Raw genomic sequence first — 24407 nt, 5'->3', positions numbered from 1 at the left:
AAGACTGCTGCAAAGCATCGCCGCCTAAATATCTGCGCCACCACAAGACAATTTAATTATAAGAAACGGACGGTGTTTTTTTATACTCTATAATTAATTTTGAACTAAGTTGATTTTAAAAAAGTTGATAAATCAATAAATTAATTTATGTTTAATTAGAGGTTCATTGGCCCAAGCGGGATGTTTTATCCTGCTGGTGCAATATCTGACTACAATGCTCTTGGAAGAATAAGATTCAAGCATTCTTCTAAACAAGGCTAATGAATGCTTTTGTTGGAAACGAACACTTAATTTGCAAGGAGCAAGTGTTGTTGTCACTAGCACCGAGAAGATTACCGTTCTACAAGACAATTGTGAGTCTGCTAATGTTGTTGGAAAGACATTCCACTTACATTGCGGATTCCACTAGGTGAATCTATTGAAAGACTTTGGATCTCACCTTTGGTTTCTTCTTCTTGTTGCAATTTTGGGTCACTACAATTTCTCTAAAACCTAAGTTAGATAATCAAATTCAATGGAATAGAAATTATAGAATCACTTTGAACATAGAAGAGCGTTGATAACTACTCACTTTGAGTAGGTTTTCAGAGAGTGTATGAAACAATAGCCTTTCAAGGGATGAAAAAGTGCAATCTTCGTGAGATTTGTCTTGCTATTCTTGGCGATATCATCATCAATTGGATCTGTGGCGCAATGGTAGCGCGTCTGACTCCAGATCAGAAGGTTGCGTGTTCGATTCACGTCAGGTTCATCTTTTTGGTACGGATTTTCCATTTTTTTTATTTGGTGTGCCAACGGGCTGGGCTTGAATGGGCCTACATTAGAGCCAGAAACAGGCCCATATGTGGTATATACTGGAGGCTCAAAACAGAAAATGTTCACTGACTAGCTGCCAAACAAAGCATACTATTATTTATTTATTTTTTTATATAGTTTTATACAACAATCAAATTGCATGTTTTTATCAATTCACCTATATCATTATTATTTGTATGATGTTATGATGCAGAGTTTTAAATAAGACTAGTGAGGAGGCTAGTATTGCTAACAACTGAAAATTATGAAGTGGATTACCCCGGATTACTAGTTTACCACTTTGAAAAGTCACAAATGTCTTTAAATTACGGAAATACATTTTTGGATGCATTTTTGAATTAGGTTGTGACATAAACGAGATATGTCTTCCTTGCAACATCTTTTTGTGTATTGTATGTGTTTGAAAATATATCTCCAAAGAAAATGGATCACCTACTGTCTCTTTCTGCAGCTATCCCTCGATGCCTTATCCAATGGTTAATAATTAATATGAATTTGATAACGTTTTTGTGTTAACCCTCACCTTATGGACAAAATGGACCGGATAAAAAGTAATTCCCAATTATTAATTCAAATTTAAATTTTACTTTTGAAAAATAAAATTTCTAGTGTAAAAAAACTAATACCAATACCAAATGGAGTATCAAAATGCTTTATGTCAAAAAGAATACCTCTACATAAAAAGTTTCAAAAGATGTCATAATTGTCCAATGAATGAATTTTTCATTTCCCATTCCACTCATTAATATTCTAACAGTACTGTATATAAATGGTAGGAGAGTGAGAAAGAACACGACGAATTTGGTGAAGATAAGTTGATAAAATAATAATTAATGTTATTTGAATTTTTAAATAACTTGTGAAATTAGAACTAAATTAAAATTATTAACTATTTCAGTTTCTCAATCCAAATGACCCTCACTGAAAAGATAAATTCTCATTTAATTTAGTATGAAAGTAACAAAATATATGCATATATACTTTCTGTATATTAATAATTAAAGAATAATCAGATCCATGGAGGGAGACATTATGTAATGGATTACATATTAACAACTGGTAAGTAGAAACCAGTCCCATGTTCACTATAATTCCTCATCACTATCTTCAAGCTCAAGACCTTCTGCGGCTAAGAGCTGACTTATAGTCTTCTTCATTTCTCCATCAGCCTTTTTGCGCATTAGATCTCTTTTCTTCAGTACAAGTGTGTGCCTTTTAAGGGTACTGCTGTAATGTTCAGCTAAAGCCTTCTTTTCTCTTGCTAAAATCTTCCTTGCTTCATCTGCATCGATCTGAGATTTCACAAAATACTTCTAATCAGATGCAGGGAAGAAAAAAAATGGAACTTTGCATTCTTTGAATTCACGCAGAAATGGAAGTGGAAACTAATATGTATCAACAACTTAATATAAATAACTGTATTTGTATGAAGAAAACCAGGTTGATACTATCATTTAAGACTCTGTAGGTTGAAGACATATTCAAGCAATCCACAATACCTTTGAGCGAGAAAGTTGACGTACGCGAACATTCAACTCACGCTGTTGCTGCTCGGCCCAAGCAGCAATTGCCATATCACCCCGTTGACTAAAAGCTTTTCGTTTTTTCATAAGCCACTCCATCCATGCTTGAGATGCCTGCAGGACATAACACGTCAATCTAAAATAAGAAAGAAAAAAAAGGTCTAATCTGATTATAACGAGAAGAAAACAATGCTTGAAGGTATTTCCATTACTTTGGTTACTCAGGCTTCATAGTTGATACTAGTAATAATCACAGCATATTATGATTCACACATGAAATCTCATATAACAAGTTCCGAACTCGGGGGAAATGTAACAATAAATTTGCAAAATAGAATGCTAAGTTCCTATGTAATTTGATAAAGAAGTACATAATCAACCGCTGATAACCACAAATAAAATAATACCTTCATAGGGTTGACCCGATTATCCATGTCATATTGTTTTCGTCTCTCTGCATCTATAAGCAACTCATAAGCAGCTTGAATCTTGATGAACCTAGCTTCCGCTGTTTCACCTTCCTCGAGTGTCCCTCTTCCATCATAGACTTTAAGAACGAAGTAAAATAAAAATTATTACGTATTGAGAGTCTATATTCATCTTTGAATAAAAGACACTATCACAGAAGAACCATATCACAGCTAATGGTATGTTTTGAAATGCGGTGGAATGTACAGAATGCATGATGGTTCCAAGCTCCAAGAGTTAACTTCTCAATAACTACAACCAGAGATGTCATTCCCGGCCGAGACGGCCACTATAGCGGCGCGGCCCTCACCCGCACGAGATGCAGAGTGGCGGAGATGGTAAAGCGCCCACTACAGCCGCGTTCCCGGGTCGTTCCCGAGCAGAGCGGCTCCGATCCATTATTTTTTAAAAAACTTTTTTCTGGGAAAAATTACCAAATTACCCCTCATTTTAAAATTTTTAAAACAAGAAAATGTTTTTTTCTTCTCTTCATTTGTTTCTGCGAGCTCGTGCCCTAGACCAAACTCAGCCACCGTTCCTTCATTTACGCTCTAAAATACAATAATTTGAAGTATTAATTTGACGATGCTAGTGGGGCTAATGAGCCTTTAATCTACACTAGGAGGACAATGGCACGACGACAAGCAACAAGGCCATCAAGAGCAACAATTGCACAACAAGTGGTGGTAGAAAAGGTTGAAGAAGATGTTGAAGATGAGGAATTGGAGGAAGATGTTGAAGAAGATGAAGATGTTGAGGAATATTTTGATGATGCTACATGATTTCTATCTTTGCTTGAATTTTCATATCATAGTACTAAGTTTGAATTTGAATCTTTATGTTTTGAATGATTAAGCATTGTTCTTTGTTTGACATTAGATTTTACAAATATTTTATGAGTGTTGTGAAATTAGTTTAGTATTAAATGACATGTTTTATAGGTTATTATATAATTATTAGTATACAAAAAGTTATTCCGCTATCCGGGATCCCGCTATTCCCACTTTTGGGAGTCGCCCGCTCCGCTCCGCTACGCTATCCGGGATTAATAACTCTGACTACAACTTACAACATTCCGTTGCACCACTTTGAAATTGTTCTGTCCAAATACGCACTAAGTTGTATGGCACACGGTTGGAGAAACAATTGCACGCCAAAACTTCTTTTGTAGGAACACACTAATGTAGAAAAACAAAAGATCTTACATGTTCTAGCAGACTAACATTCAAAACAAAATGCAAACCGCGAAGCAGTTGCAGCTGCTTAGCTTCATCTTATATGAATAAAACACAATATCTCTGCTAGATATGATTGGCTTAAGATCATAGTCAAATGTGGAATGAGGCAATCACAATCAGAATTTGAAAAATAACATTCATAACTTCATAAGACACTAAAAATAAAACAAGTAGCTGAGATTAATATACATACCATCTGGATGATAAAATTTGGCCAAACGTCTATAAGCAATCTTTATCTTCTCGTCGTCAGCATCTCCTTCCAATTCTGTTATTCCAGCATACAAATTGAACAACATTCAAAACAAAACAATTATCCCAAAAATTTCCTAGCAACACATCATTCAGTGAGAAACCCAAACACATTCATTTCTTATTTTCAGCTTGACCCATCATTCAAATAGCAAGTCTCTAAACCATGAACAGATAAATTACAATCATACTAGCGAATTTCTGAGAAAATTACCAATTTTTCAAAAAAGGAGCAAACTTTACCAAGAGTTTCATACGGGGTCCTTTGTTGATCCCAATTGGTTGCTTTCGCCACAGTTCTCTTCTGATTAAGCCGAAACCGTGGCATGGGTCTGCTTGAACCCGAAGAAACAAGCCATGTGGAATACAACCAAGGTGATTGCAAAAGGGGTTTGCAATTAGGGTTCCAAAACGAAGCTCTGAATCGAAATTGGTGTCTGCAGTTGATAAAGGAGAACACTGTGTGAGGTTTGCATAGGGTTCTCAAATTGCTCATATTTTGACTCTGATTTTCGAAGCTCTGAAATTGATGTGAATCGAAGAGAAGAGATATTTTTGGCCTTCAGTGATAACCAAACAAACATGAATCTGACGGAATCTTTTATTTTTTGGATTTTTATTTTATTTATTTTTGTAGGTTTTTCTTCAAGAGGAAATTTTGATTATATTTTTGTCATTTTTTGATGAATGATAGTAGGGATTTTTCTATTTTCCCCGGGAAATTTGTGGATTCTTTTTCGGCACAGTAAGTATGACCGTTATGCCCATACGCTTCTTCCAAAATAGCTCACATACATTTAGGTTTTTTAGGGTTTGGTTTTAGAAAAGATATTCTCTACATCAACTATGTCAAGTAATTATTGATCTTAACAGTTGGATTTAAGTCAAGTAATTGATATCATTTAACATTGATTTAGATGTCTTTGGTAATGCACCGATAAATATTTTGATTTCGAGTGAGTTGATTTTGTTTTGTCTTGAAATCAGAATTGGATGTAGTTGGTGAACTGAATATCTTGAGTCAATGATGTTGATTTCTGATACGGTGGTACGGGGGTGAACCTGCAAGGTCAGCACTCCAACGCTCAAGTGAATTAAATATTCAAGATGAGTATAGTGAAAAGTGGAGATTAGAGAATGTATCTTGCTTTTCGTGCGAATTGATTTTATACTTTGGATCAAATCGAGTGAATTTGAAGTGAATTGGGCCTTATTTATTTTGGCATTTGGCTCGTTCAGAATAATTACCTCCAAGGCTTTGCCAGCCATTGAAGGAGTCAGGGAAGCCTTTAGTGATTTTGGCCTGCCACCAAGGATGTTGTCCGATGTGAGCCAGAACTGAATGCTGGGAGTCTGATGGGAAAGTAGTGGGAAACAAGCGCATTAAATCTATTTCCATCATTGAAACATTTCACTGCTTTCTTCTAACATGTAGGTTGACGCGACAAGTTAGGGTATGACGCAACTTAGAGTGCACTTGAGTACACTTGAGTTTGGGTGTATCCCTAGATAGAAATTCAGTCGTTGATTCCATATTCCCTGCCATCACCACCTTAGATTGTTCCCTTTCCTCTGGTTATAAATAGGGGAAGTTGATCGCTGGAAAACTTTTCACACTCCTGGCATTCAAGTTTATTCAAACTCACTTTTATGAACGAATATTTTCTCTTCTTCCTTCCAGAAAGGCTTCATCACCGATTGTAGCTTTTTGATCAAAATTTCTACCTTCCTTTATTTACTTTGCTTCTTCACTTTCCTATAATCATATATCATCCTTAACTCACACTTTTTCTTCAGCATTTCTTGTTTACTAGTCAGGATGAGTGACAATATTGTTACCTAATAAGTAACTCTAACAGTGATACTTCTTCTGTTGTAGGAATGAGGGTATCCCCTGATTCTCATATCCCTCCCGTTGCTCATGATCGCGTGGGCCATAAAGTTATACCCTTGTATGACCACTTCACCCGGAATTAGGGCAATTTTTTTTAGGCTTTTATTGCTTGTGTAAAGGCATGTTCTTGAAGTATTGGTCCTTGTCTCATTTCCACCACGACATCTATTTCTATTGCGTCAAACCACGTCTTCTTTCCTCCGAAGAGGCAACGATGAAGGAAAACCTGCATTCATGGTTTCAAGAGCTTGGTTATAAAGAAGGGTTTGTCCATGGTAAGGTGCCTTCTTTTGAGGTGAGGAAGAAACAGACTGACACTTATGCTATCTTGAGTGCGGTCATCCGTGAGGAGAGGAAAGAGATTTTTGGTGAAGACGAAGTCCTATTGCTTTTTTCTATATGTGTGATTGTATGTTTCAGAGAGCATGGACAAGTTAAAGATGTTCTACGATCATTATAATGCCTAAGGTATAAAGAATGGCCCTACTAGCTAGTTTGTAGTGACTACTCCTAAGATCATTGCTCCTGCTCCTACCAATACTTCCCTCTCATCCATCGAGACCCCTACTGCTACCCCTAGTGTCAACCAACTTATAACGCTACAATCATTCTGATTGTGGAGGATATGCCTTATCCCCAATCTCAGCAAAGAGGAGCCAGGATCCCAATCAATATTCCCCTAGAAGAGGGCTCTCCCAAATGGGCCCGTTTGAACATGGAGGCTACTTCGGGAGAGGTAACCCCCTTTATGCGGATGCCATCCATTCTTCCATCTTGGCTTTCCCGTACTCCTAAGGCAGCTACTATTGTCGTATCAGCGGAGGACATGTCCTTCCTCCAAAACTTATCTGAGGCAGAGAAGACGGAGTTCCTCGCTGAGGTCAATTACAACATATATCAGGCATCTTCTTTGTTCTCTCTTGTCGCCGTTGGCACTGTAGATTTTTGGGCACATGGCAAACCTTCCAATGAGAGAGACACTTGGATGGGTAAGTGAGAGACACTTAGATTTTTGGGCAGCTTACGTCTTAACTTCTATTTACCAAAACAAATTAACCCATAATCATCTTAGTTTAGTTTAGTTTATCTTCTAGTTTTAGGTTCTGTTTTTAATTCTGTAATTTTTCTATTATGTTTTTGCAAGTTCAATTTCAATCAATGAAGTATTTATGTTTTCTACTATTGTGTTGCTATTTAATGTATGTTAGCATTTGACCCCTTCATTGATGCTCCCGAGGGGACCCCAAAGGGGAATCCGAGCACTTCAGTTATGGGCGCTGCAACTTGATTTCTCTTATTTTTCTTTCTATTGCTTTTTCGTATGCCTCTAATATTTTCTAGGCCATCATGCCTTGAATGTAATTGAAATATATATTAATAAAGTATTTCACCTCAGTGAGTCATGCATTATTTAACTTTGAAACCTGTATTTGGCTTCACTATAGTATTGTTGTGTTTCATTTCTAGTTGTTTGCAAGTTATTGTAGCACCAAATTTTGTTTGTGAGCCCTGCAATGTAACATTTGTCTGCTCTAGGGGCAACACTGACATGCATCGGTGGGCTTTAAGTTGGCACCACTGCACCTGCTTTGGGTGTGAGAACCCTTGTGGGTTTTCTTCAGGAGGAAAAGAGGTGCTTCGCTATGTTGAAGTACTTTGAAGTTCCTTTTGAACTTGCTTGATAAAAATCTCTTGTAATTCGCGGTTTAGCGCATTAGATATTGTTAGCCATCATGTTTGGTTATTGTGTTTGCTCGCTATAATGAGCGTTTACTGATCCAATGTGTATTTGTTTGTTGTGGTTAGCATTCACTGAATCAATGTGTGTTTGTTTTCCTCGAGGTGGGGTCTAGACCCGACAAGGTGTGGTCATATCATTGTGATGTTCTCCATATCATAGAGGACCATTCCCTAACCAAGATTAGGATCATCATCCTACCCTCAAGGAATAACTCGGATCAAGGTGGATGTCTTTGGGCCCCACCATATAACACACTTAGAATGGATAGATATGAGGGGGTGCGCCAACTACATTAAGAAGAGTGCTCCTTAAACGTGAATTATGTCTTCAAAGAAAGAGTCACACTTTCCTGCATGGAACACACAACATTCTTTGTAGTAGCAACATTTAACAATTAATATATCAATTATAAAAACTATGCAACAACTTTATAGAGTATCTAAGTAATAGTAGCAAAGGTAAGGATACAGTGTCCTATTTTATATCCTATCTTCTTTAGTTAACTGGAGCGTCAGTGTAGCTGGCTTGATCTTCATCGATCCAACAAGGCGATGGTCTTCTTCCGATGTCTATGGGTCTTCGTAACCGAAGAGCAACATAGGACAGTCGGCCTCGTTGAAGACGTAGCTTGCTGACGATTGCGTATATTCTAAAGCCAAAACCTCGTTCCTCTCTGATTTTGGTATGGATACTCGCCCCGATTAATTGAGGTGTGATTGATGGTCTACTTATAGGAGATGCGGGAATTTTTCTTCTAACCTACGATCGAATTCTACAAGGGCCAATAGTGAAATTACAATCATCGTTGGCATCATTTTAGTTTTTATTGTTTGTCTATTTGCATGTATAATGCATTATTTGATTTATCGTGTGTTTGTACTTTCTCCACTATATGAATTTATTTACATTGTTGTTGTAATTCATTTGGAATAATAAATTATACTCCTATTCGTTCGCTTTGTTTATATATATATATATATTTAGTCTTTGTACATTTGAGAAACTTCTTTATTCATTAGTTAAGTTATTGTATTCATGTTTTTGTCACCTTTTTTAGCCTAGAAATTGGTTGGGTATTAATATATTGAGTATTGCTTGAATCACAAGTTATAATAAATCAAGGCTGTAAGGACATATGATTCAAATCATACATAAGTGTGACTCGAATCAGGAAGTCTCATAAAAGTTGAGATTTGACTCTGTCTCATTTGAGTCGAATCAAAGTAGAGTGTGAGTCGAATTACAGCTCCTTTTGATTCAAATCATGAGGTACACATGACTTGAATCATGACCTCTTTCACTTATTTCCAATCTTTGATTCAGGTTGATTGTTTCTTTTATTTGTAACAATCTTGAGAGAGCGTGTCTATCCTCTTTCATAAGTATTCATCTGTATTTTTTGTAAATGAGAGAGAGAGAGAGAGAGAGAGAGAGAGAGAGAGAGAGTGTATGTGTCACTCATGAGAGAAGATCTTGAAAAAAGTGTGAGGAATCACATCTCTTGAATCATTGTTGTGTCTTTTTGTTGAAGAGAGAGAGAGAGAGAGAGAGAGAGAGAGAGAGAGAGAGAGAGAGAGAGAGTATGTGTCACTCATGAGAGAAGATCTCGAAAAAAGTGTGAGGAATCACATCTCTTGAATCATTTTTGTGTCTTTTTGTTGAAGAACGAGAAACCTAGAGAAAGTGAAGGAATGAATCAATCAAGTGACATAATTGATCAATCTCTAAACAATCATCTAGAACCTAGAAACTCATTTTTATCAAGAATTTTGAGAGAACCTAATGTGCATTCTTAAAATTTAAAATTTAGAAAATAGACACCTCAGTCGTAGTTAGTAAATGTAAAAAACTACTTTAAATATATAATATCATTATCTGTTTTAGTATATTTTGATGATGTCTCTTATCATATTATAGTTTTTACCTTCTCTTTTCATATTATAAAATTAATTATATATGTTTTTAAGGTCTTAATTTCGATATTGTGTTTTATGATTTTGTTATTCTCTTATGATCTTATGCAAGATCTCTTGATGCTGACAATCTTAGTCAAAAACACCAAAGAGTTGTTACCTTGGGTGTTGCGGCAAGAGAAAGCTACAAAAGAATGCAACAAACCATCTTGAGAAGAATGATAATGGCAATATTGTGGTGGCGACAATAGACTATTTCAGTACACCAATGGAGTTTTGTTTCAAATTTACAATTTTGCATTTTTCAATTTATAGACTTTGATGTCAAGTTTATTTGTGTACTTTTTATAAAAACAATCAACCAATAATTTGTCATATAAAACTCAAAATTTGAAATGATTTATTTCCCTCTTCATTCACAATATTGAACTCAAATTTTCAAATAAGTCAAAATGTATAATAATGGATCGTTAACATCTATGTTTCAAAAGACACCTAAAACATAGATGAAATCCCTTTCAATTCAATATATAATATGTACAAGCATACTCTAAACTAAATAGCACCAAATCACATAGTTTTTTTCCCCCTCTTGTTACTTGCTACATAGCATTAAGTTTTATCTATAGACATATCATATATTCATTCAAAACTCGAAAAACTGTTCTACAAACCACATAGCAGATTATATTCCTGAACACTTCCTCTAAGGACTAATCTTCGGCGATATCATGGAGTTGCGAGGACGAGAAGTCCAAATAGAACAAAGAGTTTGAAGACGATGAAAGTATTCCCCGAGAGCAATCAAGCCTCTAGCAGCTTGGTGAGTGGTCAGAATTCGCGACATGTGTATCAAAGTTTGCTGCCTAAGGTGATCTGCCTGGATTACGAAACCTTCTAGCGCTTCAAATTTTCCTATAGCTAAAGCCATTTGCATTCCATGATTTACTGCACTGAATGGATCAACTGACATATCTTGTACAAGACTCTGCTGGAGTTTATCGAGTCCTTGCGAAAGAGCATCTTCAGCTTGCTGAGAACACAGGCAAAGCTTTTTTATGCCAGCCATTTGTGGATCGGTCAATAGCTCGAGCTGTGGCACGATTATCTGTAGAAAGAAGATGAAGAAAAAGTTTAATAATCGATTTTTTAATCTAAGTCTTTAGTACAATCAGATTAGTACATTTAGAAGCTGTGATGGGCGTGATCCTCCGATCCATAAGAAAAGGCGTTCGGCCGATGCTTTCCATACGCCCGAGATTAAATAAAGGACATCAGCCTTCGCAGCGTCTGCTTTCATTCGAAAAAGATCCGCGTAATGATCCAAGACACTCCGAACAGCTTGACTGAGCTGCACTTCGGGCGCGTTAGCTTGAAACACACTTCTGAGCTCATTGTTACGCCTATGACTCTCGTCCACCCAATTTCCATATTCGATTTCAAACGCGACAATTCCTGCTTTACTCAAAACAATCACCACTTAAAAAGTGTAACAAAAATAAACAAAATTAAGGAAGCTTGAAATTGATATCAAGAATCACATACCTGGATTTATTGTTTCAGATGATCCCATAAAACTTGTATCTAATGAGTTTCCAGTGCACATACCCTGCAACTAGAGTTGAAATTTTAGCATATGCTTATAAATAACAAATAAAATCACATTTCAAAGCATAAGTTAAGATGATAAATTTATTTATAGTTTTGATTCACCTGCTTTCTTGCTCTTCCAATCTCCAACTCTAGTTGCATGAGCTTCAATCTGCTTGTTTCTAATTGTTGAACATAAGCCTACAAATATCTTTATTAATCAGTTACAAGTTACAACTACTTTCATCTATATATACTGTCCTAGAAGTAAATTTATAGTACCTTTTTGCGCAATCGACTTTTCCTAGCAGCCTCTCGATTCTGAGCGAGCCGTCTTAGCACCTACACATAATGTCAGAAACAAACAAACATCTCAAAATCATTCATGTTTTGTGTTACATCTTTCTTACCAAAAAAAAAATTGAACAAAAATCAGTATGTCATAATCAGAGCCGTCTCAATACTTTGGAGGCCCTGGGTATATTAGTCACAGTTAAACAGAGTATCTATCTAACTATAATTTAACTGTGACAAATATTTTATGGAGTCATATAAAGTTTAACTGTAATAAATTTTAGACTTTATGCGGTACTCCACTTTACACGCCCTTAAAAACGACTCTGGTCACAATTCATGTCTAGACGAAATTCACTTACCTTATGATCTGTAGTCTCTTGATCAGCTCCAGAAGGCTCTCTTGGTTCATGAGGAACATATTCACTCTACAAAGTTCAAATTTTCATAAGATTGTTATTCAATCTAGTCTCAAGCTTAAATGATGCTAACTTTACTCACCTTGTTCTCTATGGTACTAGTGTTCACCATTAACATTGGTGAAGAAGCAATTGAATTCAAACCACCTTCAACTTTAAAGTTATCACCCCACATGCTAACTTGCTGGAATGGCTCGTATATGTCCATGTCAAAAGAAGAATTTTCTTGCTTGAAAGAATTTGTAACCTCAAAACTTGGTAAGACTATAGATGAAAGACCCTTGTGAGTGATGATGAGAATTGAATATTTATAATTGAGAAACTCACTAGCTTGCTTAGTTGGTTTGGATTAATGTTAATTATTTTCTTGTCACATGCAAACAAACAATAAAAGCAATGTTGAGACTAAAGATGACAAGGGAAATATATAGTAATGGGGACAGTGGATATAACTTCACAACTTTTTGCTTTTATAAAAATAGGTTTTGAAGAGACAACTTGCAAACTTTGTTATGTTCCCACTTCATGAGAAATAGTAAGTGAGTGCAAAAGCATTAGAAATAAAATAAAGGGTAGTGCATTAAGAAAATGAAAAGGTTATATAGAAGAAAGTACTAAATCCACATCGATCACATGTTCTTCTTTACTTGAAGTGATAGTGATTCATTTCTTGTCTTGACCAAGACTTACGTGTATGGTAAGTTATCAATATTTTAGAATATGTTGATCTTTAAAATTTAATGAAAGGGACAACTTAGTATTTTAATTATGTGAAATAATAATTTAGTATTTTAAATTTAAAATATGATAACTAATTTTGTCTTTTTCAAATTTAATATTGCAAATTTAAAGATATTATAATGTAAAGAGAATTAGATTTTATTTTTAAAATTTAGTTTAAAAAATTAGGTTTACATGTTGTTCCGTTCTAGAACCATAAATGGAGTCAGGATTCGAGGTGATGGTGAATCTGAGCTTCCAGTACGGTAGAGATTGGGATAACCTGCAATGTTAACACTCTAACGTTCAAATCAGTATGTGAGGAAAAAGAGTGAATTGAAATTGTGTTTGATACTAGTCACCTGAATTTGACGTCTTCTCTCTATATACTAGAGAGAGAATAACAAACTCATTATTTGTTAGTAGTAAATTGCGGAGAATCATTGGATGTGAATGCAATTGAGATCCTTTGTGATTATCAGGAGGAGAGTCCTCGTGTGTTGAGAAGATTCTGGATGGATCGTGGCTTCTTCATGATGGTTGGTCGAGGTCCATATGGTCGGCCCAGAACAGTTGCCCCCAAGCCCTTGCTTATCTGTAGCGGGGCGAGAATTTGTCGCATTTAGCCTCAGATGCCGACCACCCTCTTGTTCACTTTTAGAAGAGAAAAGTTTTAATTTCTTGGGAATTCGCGCATTTAATGCTCCATACTTCAAACGTCTTTTCGCAATTGTCATCGTTACGACTCTTGGGAGCTAAAACACTCGAGTGTTGCATGCGATTGATTTCACATGTTTGATAGAGTCCACTCCTTTTTGCATGCTAGATTATAGTTCTTGAAGAGACAATGTTGCTTGTCTTTGAGTTATTTTCTCTATTTAGCAGTCATCTACCTTTTTTTGACAGTTCACTTCCCTACATTTGAAAAGTTAGTGCATTATAGGTAAAAATCCCAGAAGAATGATCCATCTTCTTGGATGGATTTTATCTACTCTTCCACCATTTCTGTTTTTTTCCAGAAATGGAAGTCTCGATGGAACCTTCCTTGAAGTTGGCCCATTATCTGATTGGGACGCCTTAACTCCTACTGAGGAGGAAAGGATATGCACTAAGTATGGTGATTATGACATTCCCTTTAACGAATGCACATTCTCAATTTAGTGTCTTTACCTACCTTTCACTTCCTTTGAGACATGAGTTCTGAAGCAGTTGATAATGGCTCCTTCACAACTTCATCCTGCAAGCTAGACATATGTGAAGGTCTATTAATATTGGTGTGAATATATGAAAGGAAAGTCTTATGTGACATATTTCTTTAATCTCTTTTGATGTCACTATGGCCCTGCGACTTGAACACATATCAAAGGTTAATTTATTTATAGCCGATGATGCGTGACTTAGGGTCTCTTCCTGAGCTGCATCCTTTTGAAGGTTAGTTCTTTATGGTCACCCATATTCGTCTGGAAGCTCATGCTACAGTTTGCGTTATTAGAGACGAAGTGGAGGGAAGATGCGATGATTTGTTCCCCAAGTACTAGACTCAGAGTCACTTGTGTATGTATATAAAGAGGAGGACCTCACTGCAGGAGATTTGTAACAAAAGAAATGGCTAATGAGATTCATGAATGATCTGGGTTACTTTGGAGGAGGTACCCCCACATATCAGATAGATTGGAAATGCTAGCTGTGCCTCATTGACATTCAATTTCTAATAGAGACTCGTTCCTAGGAAGATAGCAAAGTTATCTTTGGTAAGTTTTGAAAGCCCTTAGCGTATTTTCCTTCAGTTTGCCTATTCATAATGTATTTGTTCTAAGAATGATTGCACACAGATTGGATAAAGGATGAAGTGCAACTTCGACTTATAAGGAGGGGAATATGGCCAGCAGGGAGTGACACAAATTTAAATATTCTTTCAATGCTACCTATCATACCCTAATTTTTGACCATAAGATCCCACTTCATTTGCATTGAATCTAAAAGAGTGTGATCATCATCATCATCATCATTCATCTCATACAAAATCATTCATGCATCATTTGCTAACCTCAAAAATACAAAAAAAAAAGTGTTTGCTTGTTCCACAAGACAAGTGATTGATAAAAAAGAAAGCTCATACAATTAGGGTTTTAAGACTGTCAAAGAGACTCAAGCTTCTCATATGCTCAAGTATTTACCCTCATCAGTATTCAATCTCAAGAATGCTTCAAATCAAGATCATCGACTTTCAAATTCATCAAGTACACCAATTAAGGTTTGCACCTAATTCTTTGGGAAGTTGACTTTTAGTCAAAGCATAGTCTTATGGCTCAAAACATGATTCAAGGATCTCAATTACTTCATTATATCCCACTCATATCATTCATTTGGCTAGAAGAGCTTAATTAAATTGATATAGGAAAGTTTACAATTCAACTGGCAAAAGTTAACTATGTAATGATCAACTTTGGCTTTTGGCTTTTTGGTCAACTATGGACTTCTAAGGTCAAGGATCATGAAAATATGATTATTGAAGTCATTTGATAAAGTTAAATCAAGAAAATCAATCAAAAGTTCCAAAAGTCAAAATTAGGGTTTATGGAATTTTAAGTTATGGAGATTTTGCATGACCAAGTACTCAACTTTGGAAGCTTGTAAATTTTTCACCAAGTCACCATTTTTCATGCTCCAAAGATAAAATTAAAGAGCAAACTCCATACAAAATTTTTGTCCTTGAGGATGAATTCCCAAAAGGTGGAAGAATTTTGAGTTATGAAGCCATGAAGTTGATGTCTCAATTGAAAACACTTAGTGAAATCTACAAGGCAGTTTTGATCCTAAATATTGCTTGACTTTGAGGCCATTTTCAATAATGATCCCTTTTGAGTTTAGAAAAACTCCAAACATGAAAGTTGTAGAGGATAGTTTGGACTTTCCAAAAAGTACAAGAACTTATTCATAGCATGTGTAAGCTAAGAGATTCGAAGAGATGAAATTGGCCTTTCAAACTTGAACAATAGGTCATCTTCATGAAATGTTCTTGGAGCCAAAACCTTGAAAACCTACCAAATCCTTCTTTTTAGGTCCTCTTCTTGCAAACCCTCCTCTAATCAAAAGATTACACAAGTTTATGAATCATTGCCCAATTGATTTGATCATTATCTATTGATCCTTTCCATTTCAAGCATAAAGCCATGACTTTCATTCTAGTAAAGAAGCTTTAATCACAACAACTTTAATCTTGAGCCCATACCTTGTTGGTTCTGATCACAAAGCTTCACAAAACCAACAAGCAACCTCCTAAAACTCAGAAGAGCTTCCCTATTGTCTTGTACAAAGCATGCCAAAGCCATTGGAACCATAACTTCCAAGTTTACTTCACCATGAAGCAAACAAAGTCAACTTGAGTTAGAGACAACCATTTGTATGATTTTTCTCCCAAAACTCACAAATCTTACCTACAAATAGAGGCCCTTGCCTCCGAAATCAAGCACACCAGAAATCTCCAAGTCACCCCCTCATTCAAAACTTCATTTTTCTCCACTTGCACAAACTTGAGAATCTTGAATTCTAGCCATGTTTTGTGCAACCTAAGCATTCAAACACCTTTCATACACCACATAGAAGCTATCCAAACCCTCACTTGGCATCTGTAATAGCTCTTACCACATTCTTCATTTTCAACTTTAAGCACTTGCAACTTGAATCGAGCAGAGTAATTTAGGCACTCTCAAAGCAAACCAATAATTCCATTAGCTTCAGGAAGGTCCCATGAAGCTTTTCAAATCATCACATCACTTTTGTAAGTGATACAAGAGGCATTAGTCCTTCTCCAATTGGTAAGATTTATGCACTTTTGAACTCTATCATTTGAGCATCCTTTTTGAAAATTATCGATTCTATTATGTTTGTTAGGATGTAAGGATCGATAGCCCTAAATCACCTTCCATTTATCATTGATGAATATCATTTCATTTGATTTTGAAATATTAGGACTCATAGTGTTTTCTAGACAATTCATGAACCACAGTTGAAGTAAATTGATGAATATACATATTTGAACTCGTGATAAAAATCTACACAAGTTTCATGTTTAAAGTCTTGTGATTGGTTGAGTTTTGAACAAAATTGTATTTGAATTCCATGGCTAACTTGAGGTTGATGATGAAGATGGAAATCTGATTTTTAAAACATTGTTTAAAATATATTTAATGATTTGTGTTTTAATAAAACGGATGTATAGCCACCCTAGTGGTAGAGCGCGCGCCTTATTGTCACCTTTGAGCCTTAGGCCTGGGGTTCAAATCCCCCTCGCCACAGACCTTTTGAATTATTTTCTTTTTTGTGTTCACTCACTTGTTTTGATATTTTTTAAACTGATTGCATTGTTTAGTCACCACTGGCGCATGGCCCAAAGGTTATTCTTTTTACGTGTGAAGCATAGGGTCTGGGTTCAAGACCCTTTGGCCACAAAAGCTTATTTTTTACCACTAATTTTCATCATTTTCTTTACAACTTCACCTAATTGTTTAACCTATCAAATTAATTTATTTTTGCCTAATTTTTTACAAACTTCTCATTTATATTATATATTTTTAGAATATAATTTAAAATCCCAAAAATATTATTTATTAGATCATTTTTTTAATTAAATTAAAACTAGTAATTTTTATACCTTTTAAAGGGTCTTTTCTCAAATATTTTCAAATAATTCTTTATATATATATATATATATATATATATATATATATTTATTTATTTATTTATATGTGTGTGTGTATGTGTTGATTAACCATACATACATGAGATACTTGTCTATATACTTATCCATTTGATCATATACATCATACTCATACATACATGATATGATTGACCTTGAGGTATGTTCTTTATTTTTCATAACCCCTATACTTGAGTTTGTTTGTGTGCATTATGTGGTGTGGTTTTTTTACCTCCCTGTTTCACTTGGGAGGACGGCACGCCGGACCCTTCACGCGAAATTTGGAAGGAGAGAGGCGCCCTCGTGGGATGAATTTTAATTCAGTTCTTCCTACGATAGCACACAAACTTTTTAATTATCCTATGAGGAGGAAGGGGAAAAAGATCTCAAATAAACCCTAAGAGTTTTCTAGGTGTGGGGATTTCACCTAATCAGATGTTATGGAGTCTGGTAGGTCGGTTATACATAGGGAAGGTTTTAAGCACCCTACATATCCGTAGTACTCTACGGGAACCTTCTATGTGTCTATGTGTTTGTGTTGCTGCTTAATTGGAAAAGTTTCTCCTTTGTGTCAGGAGAAAGAATTGAATTGAAAGACAGATAAATTGACTGTTTTTGGTTTTTGATTAGCTCGCTGAGATTCCTTGTGAATCTCATGCCTACATATCTCTAAGTGAAGTCAGAGCTTTTTGTAGTTCGAGGAACTAATTAGGGAAATGAATTGATTTTGGGTGCCTTGTTAGAAGCTCAAGGTTGAAGCTTGAATTAAATCTCCGTTTACAGAAAAGAGACATGAAGTCATCTTTACAGAGAGGTATTTCTACTATTCCACCACAAACATTTGAAGTGACAGAAAAGCTGGGGTTCGTTTCATAAGAGAAGGACCTTACTTGTGTGTGTGCAAGTATGCTAGTCGCAGTCTCTTGAATGAAAGAAAAATTCTCAACCAGTTTAGGGAAAGGAAACAAGTCTGGGTGTGTGTTCCTCAGAGCATGCCTTTCAAAATCCTAAATGGGAGAATATTTTGAAATTGAAATGAAAATGTTTGTATTTTTAAATGTGGTGAAATAGGAGAAATATCTCTTTGTAGAGATAAATCATGTCTATCTACTGTATGAAAGATCTGAATGTTTATGGCTTGTATGAGGCCCAAGCTTGAGGCTTAAAAGAGTTTTGATTGACCCTGGGAGATGACTCCACTGGGGATTGACTTTGGCTGAAGAAATTTGGTGATCTGTATGAAGCCCAGAACTGTGGCTGACTCTAGCTGGAGAGTGTTTGTTTTATTTGAAAGATTTATTTGGTGTTCTGTACAAAGCCCATAATTGTGGCTGACTATATCTAAGGAGACATTGTTTTGTACAAAGCCCAAGGTTGTGGCAGACTCAGTGGGGAAAAGATCCCAAGGGTTATGAATCTTTTGACACAGGAAATGATGTTTATATGCCTTGTACAAAGCCCAAGGTTGTGGCTAATCTTAATGGGGAAGGACTCACTATGGAGACTCTATTATCTGCCTTGTACAAACCCCAAGGTTGTGGCTGACTCTGAATAGGGGAAGATCTACCAGTTTGGGATCTTTTGACTTAAAGGGAAAATATATGCCTTGTACAAAGCCCAAGGTTGAGGCTAACTCTACGGAGGGTTACTCTGTTGTGCAGAGGTTGAATGTTGACCCTACTGAGGAATTTGCTTTTATTAAGCAGAGATTGATGAATGAAAGCCCAGAGTTGAAGGTTGACCTTACTAGGGAATTTGTTTGAGTGATTGGGACTGACCCAGGGTTGACTCTACCAGGGAGTTTTGAGGGTTTGAATGATGGATGATGGAGGCTAACCCTTTCCAGGGGATTTTGACTCATGAAGGAAAGATTTTGGAAGCTAACTCTTTCCAGGGAATTTTGGATTATGAAAGATTGATTTGGAAGCTAACCCTTTCCAGGGAATTTTATGAAATGAAGGAATGATTTTGGAGGCTGACCCTTTCCAAGGAATTTTGGATTATGAAAGATTGATTTGGAAGCTAACCCTTTCCAGGGAATTTTATGAAATGAAGGAATGATTTTGGAGGCTGACCCTTTCCAGGAAATTTTGGATTATGAAAGATTGATTTGGAAGCTAACCCTTTCCAGGGGATTTGGATTATGAAGGAATGATTGGAGGCACTCCATTGATATGAAAGGGATGAAAGGATTGATTTATACTTCTTGTTTAAAGCCCAAGATTAAGGCTGACATGACTGAGGAAATTCCAGATGTGGAATCTTGACTCTACTAAGGAGAAGACTTACTGAGATTGAAGATATGGGTGACAGAGACTGTCCATGTCTCTCTTTCCAAAATGTGAACTCAACACTGAGATTGAGACATACTTGGCTTATTTGAAGCCTGGTTTGAAGAATAGAAGAATCTCACCGGGGTAGGCTAAAAGGTGACTAAAGACCTGTTCCTATGTTTATAAGAAACCTGATGGGTCCTTGTATAGAAGCTCAAGAGAAAGCTGTGAATATGCTTTTAAGAAGCATGTGGGTCCTTGTATTGTAATCCGAAGAGGAGGCTAATCGAGGGTCATCGAGGGTCCTTGTTATAGCACAAGAGAAAGATATGTTGGTTTTGAACTTAGTTTGGCTCTAAGCAAATGGGTAAGAGGTTTCACCGGGAATAATTCCTCATGGGTGGATGTGCCTTATTTTTGTTCTAAGGCTTTTTTCAAGATGTTTCACCGTGAATAATTCATCTTGAGGTTGAACTAAAGAATTCTAATTAGGAAAGAGCCTTCACCGGGAAGACATTCTCAATCCTAGGCCATAGTCCTATAATATATATACAGTTTATTTATCCTAAGGTTTTTCTCAAACGGAGTTCTAAACAATGTATGTACAGTTTATATTTGACTGGAATTTAAATGAAAGCTGTAAATTGAAAACTGTAAAGCCTAACCTAGATGAAGTGAAGGCCTTTGAAAGATGTATGTACAAAAGGGGTTGGGTCTTAGACTCAAAGAGAGGCCCATGTGAAATGGATTCGAAATTGTTTTGAAAACAGATTGAAAGTTTGATTGAAAACAGTTGAATTGTTTTTGAAAACAGAAGAAGTGAAGATGGACACTAGGTCACATAGGTATATGAAGAGTTTCACCGGGAATAATGCCCTTCAATACCGAGAAGAAAGTTTTGAAAACAGATGAGGAATTTTCTGTTAAAAGAGGATTTGAAAACTATAAAAAGAAAATGTGTTGGGTCTTACACTCTATTAGAGGCCCATTGAGATTGATTTACTGTTTATGAAAAACAGTTGAAGATGATTTGCTGGAGGATGCAAGGTTTTGTTGTTTGAAAACCTTGATCGTCTGTTTAATTTAGAGATTGAAAACAGTTTTGGATTTTGACAAAAGTCAACTTAATCAAGGTAAAGACAAAGTCTATAACTAATTAAGACATAAATGATTAGGGTTTTATCACAAAAATATTTACAAGAGATTAGATTTTGAAAATCAAATGAAAACTATATTTAAAGTATTTTAAAATACTTAAAAAAATATTTCATTTTAAACCTAATAAAAATGTATCAAATAAATAATATTTTTATGATTTTTTTGGTTATTCATAAAATAGATATATTAAATGAAAAGTGTGTGAGAAATCAAAAGAAAATGATTTAATTTAATAAGTGAATTAAATAGTTAAAGTTGTGAAGAAATAAAATGAGAAAAGTGGTAAAAAAATAGGTTTTGTCTCCACCAAGGCTTGAACTCACGCCCTTGAAGTCACTGCTCAAAACACACACCAACCAACCAACGCGCGCTTGGTGACATAGTAGTGGCTCCAGTTCAATCCATGTGTTTAAACAAGTGTATAGGAATGAAAAAAAATAAAATCAAAAGGTCTGGGGCGAGGGGGATTCGAACCCCAGACCTTGGGCACGCGCTTCACACAAACTCACATTACCAACTGGGCTATAAAGATGTATTCGTTATTTGTACGCCTTGCATTAAAAATATATTAAAATTGTCCCTGAATGTTTGAAAATGGCACCACCACCATCTTCATCTTCAACCTCAAGCTTCGAAGAATTTGAATTTCTAACTCTCTGGTTTCTCAACCAATTTGGATGATGTAAACATCAAACTTGCTTATTTTTAGACGAGGATTATGATGGTATTCTTTAATTTCATTTATTTTCAGTGTAAATCAAAATTCACACGCATGAACACTAAGAACCCTAAAACTGAAGATTAACATGAAATACGCTATATGCATGATATGATGCAATTGACTGAGGGTTAATTATCCTCTCTGGTGTAGAAACTTGTTGGTATAACAAGTTTTTATTTATGAAGCATAAATCATAGAGTTTGAAGTTTGTGAAACTTACCTCTGAAATGGAGATCAAGCTTTGATCAAAGTGTGTTACAGAGTTGCTGCAACGATCCTCCAGGAAGATGTTGAGATGCTTAGCTTGAGTTAGAACTCCCCAGAACTTCTTGCTCGACCTCAACTGATGTGGCTCCAAGTGAGAGGTGATGATGATAATCCTCCACGTACAGAAGTGTTCCAGGTGTTTGAATCACTCCTAAATAACCCCCTTGAAGTGTTTGAATAATTACTTTCAAAGGAAGAGCTCTGGTTTGAAGAATCCGAGTCTTTTTGTCAAAGAACCTTTGAAAAACCTAAGTATGAGGGAGAGAAGGAGAAAGCAAGATTTTTGGTTGCTTTGGTGTGTTGAATACTGAGGATGACACTTCTATTTATAGGCAAAAGTACTCAGAGTAATTGAAGTAAGTGAGCTTGCTTAGTGAAGTTATTTGATTTCTTGGTTATGAAGAAATGTGAGAAAAATCCATATGCAATGATGAGCTCTTTGATACCACTCCCTAGCCATCGGTTTTGCTTGATCTTAGGGGAAAAATTTGATGCAGAAATGAGCTACAATTGGTTGGGAGAAGATTCCTTTGGTGAATCACCACTTGACCATAAATTCTCAAAATGTAATCATTACATAATCACATGTTTTGGTTTTTTTGGAATATTCTCAAATATTTGTGCAATGATGTAATTGATTCCATCCTATCTCTTATTCACTTCATGGGCCTTACTTTGATCAATCATAGCTTCTAGCTCAAAATGAATTTGGAGGAGGTTGAGAACAATTTGGAAAGCCCTTGACATGTAATTCAATCCATATGTTTTGTGTTTTCTCAAAATCCTTAGGGAAGTTAGTGAAAATGACCCATAAAGTTTGAAGAAAACTAGGGTTTTTTTCACCATTCTTGGTCATGCAGCAACTTTGAAGCTCCATATCTCTTCAATGGTTGATTTTTAGCCAAAAAATTATATGTGACAAAGTTGTTCATTGGACCAAAATCTACAACTTTGATGTTGAAAGTTTTTTTTCAGTTTGAACTTGAAATTTTTAGAAATTCCCTTCCAAAGTTTTGAAAAAAAGACCTTAAAACACTTAGAAAAATTTCTAAGTATGAAAAGTCAATCTTTGACTTTTTTATTCTTGATTGATTTTCTTGGTCAAATTACTTCAATAAACATATATTGATGATTTCAATCTTCAAAAGTTCATGGTTGACTAAAAACCCAAAAAGTCAAAGGTGGTTTGTACAGTTGACTTTTTCAAATGATTTGCAATTTCTAGAGACTTCAGATGAATCAAGCTATCCTCCTCAAATGAATGATATGAGTGGAACATATTGAGGTAATATAGGATCTTGAGCCATGGTTTGAGTTGTGGAACCATGTCCTGATCAAAAGTCAACTGTCCAGGTGAATTAAGTCAAAAAAACCATAATTGTAGGCCAGATGAAATTGATGACTGTGGCCTCTGAATTGAAGTACAATTCCCATTGGATATTTACATAGGGATCATTTGAATATGATTAAACACTTTGAGTGATGCCCTGGAGCTTTTTAGGGTTTCCCAGATGTGGGCCCTGATTTTAGTCCTTAATAGGCTCAAAACCCCAGTTTGGTGACCTGAGCAAGCCTGAGTCCTAATGACTGATGTCTGATCATCATAGGTGGATGGATGAATCACTTTAAGTCCTATGATTGTATTGAAGATCATTTTATTATTGATTGATCCTTTGCCTGAACTTCTTGTCCTTGGACACCCCAGACTGAGTACTTGGTAAACAAGTGACTGCTCTGGGTACTTGTGTTGAGTTGATGAAGTTTCTAGAGATGTGACATCTCAGGGGGTCAAAATTAGGGTATGACACATTGATATCTTTGTCTACACTTAACATACTTTGATTGTATCCATGATACGCATAACATGTCTCACATACAATGCTTGAGATTACCATGGATGCTTGCTTGAGATGTATGATTCCTCATTGCTATTGCTTGTAATCCAAAGGAATGGGATAGTATTGACTAAAATTGTCAAGGTACTCACCCTCTTTTTCTTCTCTTTTACTTTGTACTTTGTATTGTTAAAGTTTAGCACCTCCCCTTGTTTTAAATCTGATTTTGTATTCTTAAAACTCAACCATTTTAAAATCAACCATGATTTGTATTGTTAAAGCTTAACATGTTACATTTGCCTTGTATTGTTAAAGATTGACTCCTTTAAAAAACTTGCTTTGTATTGTTAAAGCTTAGCATTTTAAAAACCTGTTGTGTATTGTTAAAGCCCAACAATCAAAAAGACTTTTGCCACTTTGGCTCTTTATTTTCCTTTTAGGGGAACTAAAAATTCTCACACTTCCCTATTACACAAAAGGAGTATGTAGGCACAAGATGCGATATCTTGTCGAGCATAAAAAAAAAATTCTCACCATCCCACACTATTTCACAAAACAATAACAACAAAACAATAATATAAATTTT

General features: G+C 35.7%; 2 protein-coding genes and 1 non-coding gene across 4 annotated transcripts; 1 reads left to right on the top strand and 2 right to left on the bottom strand.

Annotated features, from left to right (window-relative positions):
• Positions 1 to 679: 679 nt before the first annotated feature.
• On the top strand, positions 680 to 751 carry TRNAW-CCA (transfer RNA tryptophan (anticodon CCA)). The gene has a single exon. It is a non-coding gene; the product is annotated as a tRNA-Trp (tRNA).
• Positions 752 to 1738: 987 nt separating this feature from the next.
• Positions 1739 to 4915, bottom strand: LOC131656182 (uncharacterized). Its single transcript, XM_058925943.1, has 5 exons — positions 4541 to 4915; positions 4239 to 4313; positions 2747 to 2886; positions 2316 to 2453; positions 1739 to 2108 (listed from the first exon to the last, which is right to left on the bottom strand). The coding sequence occupies exons 1-5, from the start codon at positions 4791 to 4793 to the stop codon at positions 1902 to 1904; spliced, it is 813 nt and encodes a 270-aa protein (XP_058781926.1). The 5' UTR covers positions 4794 to 4915; the 3' UTR covers positions 1739 to 1901.
• A 5349-nt stretch (positions 4916 to 10264) lies between these two features.
• On the bottom strand, positions 10265 to 12571 carry LOC131656181 (transcription factor TGA3-like). 2 transcript variants are annotated; one of them, XM_058925941.1, is made up of 7 exons: positions 12231 to 12571; positions 12092 to 12157; positions 11718 to 11777; positions 11559 to 11636; positions 11391 to 11460; positions 11029 to 11300; positions 10265 to 10953 (listed from the first exon to the last, which is right to left on the bottom strand). In XM_058925941.1, exons 1-7 carry the CDS (start codon positions 12354 to 12356, stop codon positions 10552 to 10554), a joined length of 1074 nt encoding a protein of 357 aa, XP_058781924.1. In that variant the 5' UTR covers positions 12357 to 12571; the 3' UTR covers positions 10265 to 10551. The 2 variants fall into 2 exon arrangements, with proteins under 2 accessions (XP_058781924.1, XP_058781925.1); XM_058925942.1 differs by having other exon boundaries at positions 11391 to 11454.
• Between the last annotated feature and the right edge of the window lie 11836 nt (positions 12572 to 24407).

Source organism: Vicia villosa, linkage group LG3 (genome assembly GCF_029867415.1).
Source record: "Vicia villosa cultivar HV-30 ecotype Madison, WI linkage group LG3, Vvil1.0, whole genome shotgun sequence".
Classification (NCBI taxonomy): Eukaryota; Viridiplantae; Streptophyta; class Magnoliopsida; order Fabales; family Fabaceae; genus Vicia; species Vicia villosa.
Note: the sequence above shows the minus strand (reverse complement) of the source record. Positions and strands in the feature narration are given on the sequence as shown.

What these genes read in the sequence shown, in the direction of transcription:
- LOC131656182 (XM_058925943.1), bottom strand. Translation starts at nt 4,793, where the DNA reads ATGAGCAATTTGAGAACCCTATGCAAACCTCACACAGTGTTCTCCTTT. An exon ending in CAAATTTTATCATCCAGATG is followed by an intron (nt 2,887 to 4,238) that starts GTATGTATATTA and finishes TCGTTCTTAAAG; the next exon opens with TCTATGATGGAAGAGGGACA. An exon ending in ATCGGGTCAACCCTATGAAG is followed by an intron (nt 2,454 to 2,746) that starts GTATTATTTTAT and finishes TATGTCCTGCAG; the next exon opens with GCATCTCAAGCATGGATGGA.
- LOC131656181 (XM_058925941.1), bottom strand. Translation starts at nt 12,356, where the DNA reads ATGGACATATACGAGCCATTCCAGCAAGTTAGCATGTGGGGTGATAAC. An exon ending in CTAGTACCATAGAGAACAAG is followed by an intron (nt 12,158 to 12,230) that starts GTGAGTAAAGTT and finishes TGAACTTTGTAG; the next exon opens with AGTGAATATGTTCCTCATGA. An exon ending in AAAGTCGATTGCGCAAAAAG is followed by an intron (nt 11,637 to 11,717) that starts GTACTATAAATT and finishes AGATATTTGTAG; the next exon opens with GCTTATGTTCAACAATTAGA.